At 45.2% G+C, this 6854-nt stretch overlaps 1 protein-coding gene across 1 annotated transcript in view; it reads left to right on the top strand.

Annotated features, from left to right (window-relative positions):
- The window catches only part of Sorl1 (sortilin related receptor 1), a 161632-nt gene that overhangs the window by 13975 nt on the left and 140803 nt on the right, over nt 1–6854 (top strand). Inside the window, exon 2 of the mRNA XM_023721085.1 lies at nt 3195–3311. Coding sequence (XP_023576853.1) covers nt 3195–3311 — 117 coding nt within the window. The remainder of the gene's footprint in view (nt 1–3194; nt 3312–6854) is intronic.

Genomic DNA, 6854 nt, shown 5'->3' with positions numbered 1-6854 from the left:
CAAGGGAAAGAGACCCAAACAAACAGGAAACCACTGCTTTAAGTGAAGGATCTAGCTGGGGACCTGGGGGTTGTTCTTCATTATAGGAGCTGTGCTTGCTTCCTTGGCTGCTGGTTCCTTGTTTGCTTGAGATTGTGGGGGCAGGGATAGAGAGGAGGAAGGTGAAGCCAGAGAGGAGACTGCATGTCTTGGCTTTAATAAAAATGATGGCCTGCTAGCCTCTCGTCACCCTCAGGGTGCAATGATTCCTGCGATTGATTCTGGTCATGTGCTCTGGGGGATGGGCACCTGGGCTGCCGTGCGGGGATCAGCCAGCCTCACCAGGGCATTATTCTCATGAGCAGGATGTGCCTGACTTCTCGCCAAGGCAAGAGCGGAACAGTTTGTGTGAGTGCCCAGTGGCCCTTGGACAAGCTGTTTCTTGCCAGGGAGATTTTTCTTTTCCTCCACTGGGCTGCCTTTTTTCAGTCTGCTTTTAGAAAAAAAGCAGACATCTAATAGAAAAGCCTTATTTTCTCTAAATAGGTGTTTCACCAAGCTTGCCTTGTGCAGACTTTCTTTATTAAAAAAAAAAAAAAAAAGCCTTTGGGTGTTTTGATGCTAGTCTTTGTGCGCGTCTGGGCTCTCTCCCCTTGGGATGATTGAGGGAGGTTTCCTAATCGCCTATCTTCTATGTAGAAAGACTTCAGCAAGTTGTTTTCAGCCTGTTCCCCACTCTGATCCTGAAAGCTTTGTAGCCCGTTCAAAGCATCATCTGATTGTTACCTGCCAGTGGGGGTGCTTTGAGTGTGCCTTTGAGAATGCCCAGGTCAGACATTGGTGGACCTTTCATCCATACCCCTGTGAACTTGAGTGGCTCTTGCAGGTTCTTAATCCTTTATGGTAGTGACATTTGCATAGTTCTCTATTTATCCCCCCTTGGTTCCCAGGGTGAGGATGGTTTGATAGGGGAGAAAACTTTAGCCTGCATTCCCAGGGTGCCTGTGCTAGTGGGCTTCTGATCCACAAATACTTCTGGATTCTTCCCAGAAACCTGGGCTGGAAGAACGGGGGAGGGGAAGATCGGAGGAGGGCTTCAGTGGCCCTGGGGATTCCCTGAGCTGCTTTCTGCCACGAGTATCCTGGGTTAAATAATTTATATTTTTTTATTTGCACTTCTCTGTTGATGCTTGTGTGGACTTACCTATCAGGAATGAGAAGTGGTTTTTTGGAATAGCATGTTTTCCTAAAAAATATCAAGGGTCTTTTTCTTTAAAGAGGTCTTATTGCAAATGCTTTTGAAAAGAGTTTGGGGCCTGGATCAAATCAGACCCAGGTGCTTGAAGCCCAAAGCAGAGTCGTTATGGATTAGCTCCTTGGTTGATCTGGCTGCCAAATTTGTAGCCCAGGTGTTTGTCCTCCTGTGACATCTGAGAGCCCCTGAAGGAGTAGGTGGGGAAAGTTAGAGCATGGTGGGGGAGGCAAGCAAGGAAGGATGGACAAAAGAGGCATGGGGGAGAGTTTTCTACTGTAGACCTGTGCTAAAAGAATAGCTCTAAGGGCAGGTCAAACCTGAATTTCATTTCATTAGTTCAAGAATTAGTGGTGGAGTGTATGGGGGGTATGCTCTTCCAGATGGACCCTCAGGGGACATCTGTGAGTCCCCAAATCTCAGTATGCCCATGACAACTGAGGTGGCTGGTGTAATAGGCTTAAGAATTACTCAGTAAGAGAGATGATGCATGCTCCTGACCCAGGGGCTTTGTCGTGCATCGGCATGTGTGGCCGCTGCCAGGAGGTTTGGTACCCTCACCCATCTGTTGTCCATTCAGGCCCAGTGAAATGCCTAACTCAGGTGTCTGAAGTGCCAGTCCTTGAGCTGGGGCCCATCGGTGCACTGTGAACTAAGAGTGTGTATTTAAGGCGGCACAGTGAACAGGTAGAGTGGTGAAACAAGGAAAACAAAAGGAAGGTAGTTATTTTTTCATTGGGCAAAGAAGTCATCTAAAAGAACTCTATTCTGGGCTTATATCCTTCCTCAGTTTTAACAAACGAGTCCCCAAACTTCAGTGGTGTAACTAGATTGCCTGAATCCAAGAAGTTCAAGATGTGACTGATCAAAGGATCCCCTCAGACACCGGCTCCTTCTTGTTTGTGCTCTGCCTTTGCTCTTTTCTGCGTGGTGGTAGCAGTCCCAAGCTATGATCCCAGGGCCTCATCTTGCAGCCATGGAGCCTGATGAGTCCATGGTGTCCTCAGGAAGTGCAGGAAGAAAACTGAGAAAACAGCTGGTTAGCTTCCGATACCATGGCTGCATTTGTTCATGTCTGTGCTGGGTAAATTAGACATCAGCATCCAATCCTTTGTTGACCTTCCCTATCTATTTTCATTTTACTGGTTTCAAAACTGTCTTGGAACTAGTGTTCAAGTTATAACTGAAAGGCCATTTTGTTGACTTCTGGAAAATATTTCTTAAGATAATTTTATTAATGCTTAATTATATAGTTATGGGATACAGTGTGCTATTTCAGTAGATATACAACATATAACCTTCAGGTAACTAGGATATCTGGGTAACTGGCCTCTTCATCACCTTAAATATCATTTCTTTGGGTTGAGAACATTCAAAATTTTCTCTTCTAGTTATTTTGAAATACATAATTAACGTTTATCAATCACAGTTATCCCACTGTGTTATAGAACATTAGAAGTCATTACTTTTGTCCACCTGCTTTTTTATTTTCATGTTAAAGCCAGGGCTTTGTGCATGTGGGGCAGGCACTGTTCACACTGCCCAGATGTTCTTGTGTGCCCATCACTGACTTCTGTCACTCTTCCCTGCCCTTCCCGACTGCTGGAGAGAGGAATAGGAGAGATGTTTCAGTGTGTTGGTGTGGGCCCTTACAAGGACATGTCATACACATGGAGTAAGGATCAAGGTACCAAGATTGGTGTTATAAAGGATGAAAATAAAACAAAAGACTAGACTCTGCAAATGGAATCCTAAGACTTTTCTGCAGTTCACCGTGCAAAATACAGCTGACCATAATGAGGGGACCAGCGTTCCTTCCTGAGAAGTTGAGTCTGATAGAATGTTTACAGTTTCGCATCTCAGAGTCTTGTCACTTCTGAGTGACAGGCAGGGAGATCTTGATTTTGGATATGCATGGCTGTCTCCCTCCAAGGCTTCTGATTCCTGTGCTTGTCTCTTTCAGGTCAGCCTGAATGACTCCCACAATCAGATGGTGGTACACTGGGCTGGAGAGAAAAGCAACGTCATTGTGGCCTTGGCCCGGGACAGCCTGGCATTGGCGAGGCCCAAGAGCAGTGATGTAAGTATGCGTATTGCTCTGGGGACTCCTTGGTGCCCTTGACACGCCCTTTCTGATCCTCTGAGATTATCATGCCAGAAAAAGTAGTGGGTAATTAGAGAATGGATAGGGTGAATTGTATGACAGGGAAGAGCGTCCGCAAAACAATACAGATTTTCCTTGTTTACTGAATATAGCAGAGTGCAGTCTGTGTTCCAAGCAGATGTGTGCAGCGTGTGGTTGGCTTTGTAGAGTTCTAGGTGGTCTAGATTATTGCATCTGCTCAATAATTTACTCATACAATTGATTGATTTTTTTTTTCCTATGGGCCAATGTCTTCTAATCCATGACAGCTGGATGAGCTGTTGAAATGGATGCTTTCATTGTCTTAATTTTCACTGTTGGCCACTGACTATATTTAATATATTAAATGTTTTAAAGATAGGAGCCCAAAGATTACCAACTCACTTCATCTCAGCCAGTGGACCGAGAAGTAGGAAGGGTTACAAACTCAAAGACCTGTAAGAGGGCAGGGAAAGGAGGGAAAGGAAGCCAGTTCAACAGTCACAATGCTGTTTATATCCACAGTGAGAAAATGGTTGTCCCATGTTTCTTCATATCTGTGATTTGTGTGGGTAATAGGCCATCTCTCCAGTTCTGATAGAGATCTAGGGTCAGGAAACATTCCCCTGTGTCTTAATTTGAATGTGGCACTTAGTACTTCCTCTCTGTGCTGGAGAGGTATTAGGACAAAGTAAGGGGCTTTTGCTCATTGGTCCAAGGCTCTGATTGCATTAGGATGCTGCTTCTGTTGTTACCACGTCTGATTTTTCAGGAGAAGCCCAGAGGTCTGGATGTTTATGTGGAACTGCTGAGTCTTCCAAGTTGGCAGCTAACATATAATTCTACAAACACTGCCTGGGCCAAGTAAAATATGAGAGCGTCAGAGCTGGCCCTTGGGTCCCAAGACTGTATACCTGTGTTCCAGACTTCTCCTTGTGGGCAGGAGGAGCCTCCCCTGCCTCCAGTGGGGGTGTGGGGTCTGCTGTGGTGATACGGGTGAGAATCACGCCCATATTAACCTGTGTTGTGGCCAGAGGAGATCTGATGGACTTGCTGGCATTTCACATCAGCCTTAAGGCTGCACTTGTAGTTCTTGAATGTGGGTTTGGTCTTCATGATATCCCTATTTCCTGTCTACTAACTGGATTGGGTATATTCAGAGGGAGGTGACTGGAGGGAACCTTAGGCTGTGTCTAGTGAATTGAATTAGGCAGCCACAGACAGGGAGGGCCAAAGAGTGGTTGGCCATAAGGATGGGTAGCTTTGTGCTGGGTGGGTTCAGAGCCAGGATACATGGGAAACCATAGCCTCTGCCAGCTGGTCTGCATGTAGTGCTCTGGAGCATGGCTAGAGTACCTTAGGGCAATGACATTGGCCAGTTTCTAAATGTGATCCAAGTTTCCAAGCAGCAGCTATGGTCACAGGCAGCCACATATGAATGCTTGCTGGTTTCATGATACGCTATCAGCACCTGTGTATGTGTTCAGGGCAGCACTGTGTCTACGTATTCCTATTGGGCACAGGCCAGCTCTGGGCTATTCCATGTTAAGAAACCCCCATCAGGTTTTTATTTTGAAAATGTTATTTGACCGGAAGATGAATAAATGAATGAATGAAAATTTGCAAGTTAGATAAGAACTTAATACTTATTTCATAGTTTTTCTGGGTAAATAGGAACTTAAAGACATAAAAGGATTCACATGGAGTTACTCAGCATGTCTGTGGGCAAGTTTAGGGGTGATGAGATTAAGATCCTGACATGAATTCAGTGTATGAGATGGTCATATCACTAAATGACCCACTTGGCTGGGCTCAGCAGTGTGAGCCCTATGTCCTAGAACCCCGGTCCCTCCAGCCTAGAACTAGAAGAGTCGGTGATTTTTAAGTATTGCTGGGTTATCTAGCTTAGGTCTTACCTTACTCTGTCTAGATATTGGTGTATGTCACGCTAAGAACCCATTGACAATTTGAAGTGATTAATTATTTTGGAATGAAAGACAAGATTAAGTGGAAAGGAGATGTAATGCCCAGAGTTAATAAATAGGGATGGTAGAAACTTCTTCCATCTGTGTACAAACTACATTAAAGAATTGGCAGATGAAACCGAGATGTTCTGATGAGAAAAGTTGATACAAAAATAAACTGTGACTCAGAGGCAGAGTCGCTGTTGGAGCAGTAACAATTCAACTTTTCTCTTAAGACTGTGGGGTTGGTTCTTAAAGACCCATTAGAAGGCTTAAGGGAAAGAATTTTATAGCTAAGGACTTGTATGAATTGTGGGAAGTGGCCCAGCCATGCATATTTAGTATATGAAAAAGGATGGGTCTATAAGGTGGAATCGCATACAGTTTGCTCTGAAGCAGGAAAAAAAAAGTAATTATCACCTAATGAACTTGGGCCAGTGTGATTGTATAAGGAACACTGATCTTTATCTTTATCACTGATAAATTGCTGGCACAGAACAATAGATGTAGCTTACCTTGACATTTCCCATTTCTGCTTTCTTGTGTACTATTTTGCAGAGTTCTTAGTTGCAAATATAATTAGCCAAAGAACTACTTAGGGACATGGATACTACCCATCAGAAGATCAGCATTTCTGGGTGTGGTAACATATCCCTGTAATCCTTGGGGAGGCTGAGGCTGGAGGGTTGCTGTGAGTTCAAGGCCAGGCTAAACTGCAGAGCAAGACCCTGTCTCGAAAAACCAAAACAAAAAGGTTCAGGCTCATCTAGGAGGATGTATGAGTGCTGCATGACAGAATGCACTGCCTCTTTGTCCCTAGTTACACCGCAGTGGTGCGGTGTTAGGACTTGTCCCCTCCAAATTTGACTGGTTTGCAGGGCAGTCCTTACTCATAGTGCAGAACTTGGTAGCCCTGGGAGGCTGGTGTTTGGATGAACACAGGCTCTGAAGTCAGAACACCTGAGCTGGAACCCTGATATTCATTAGTAATGTGCTGCTGGGTGTGTGTGTGTGTGTGTGTGTGTGTGTGTGTGTGTACCTTCCTATTGGTCTTCGTACTAGTCAGCTTTGTGTTACTGGAGCAAAATACCTGTGATAACCAACGTATTAAGGGAAAAGGTTTTTTGACTCACAGTTGGATAATCTCCGTCTATGACTGTTGTTGCCACTGTTTTTAGGTCTTGGATGGGTGCACTTACTTGATGGCAGTAGCAGGGAGTGAATGGTGAACAGAAACACATCCGGGGCCACAGGATAAAGACAGTGAGGCGAGGCCAAGGCCTCAGATCCCCTTGAGGACACACCCAGAATAATCTAAAGACCTCCCCTGGGGGCCCTCCCAACCCCTTAAAGTCCCACTACCTCCTGTCATACCATCAGGCCTGTAACACATAGGCCTTTGGGGACTTTCCAGGTCCAAGCTAGAGCAGTTGGTCACTGAGGCAGCACCTTGTGAGTGAGAGCATGCTGCGTGGATTAAAGTGTGTGGTTCGGACCATTTGGGGATGTTCTGGTTGCTGTTTAGAAATGTACACAC

The sequence above is a fragment of the Octodon degus genome, unplaced genomic scaffold (genome assembly GCF_000260255.1).
Source record: "Octodon degus isolate 3935 unplaced genomic scaffold, OctDeg1.0 scaffold00080, whole genome shotgun sequence".
NCBI classification, from domain to species: domain Eukaryota; kingdom Metazoa; phylum Chordata; class Mammalia; order Rodentia; family Octodontidae; genus Octodon; species Octodon degus.
This window is presented reverse-complemented; position numbering and strand designations above follow the sequence as displayed.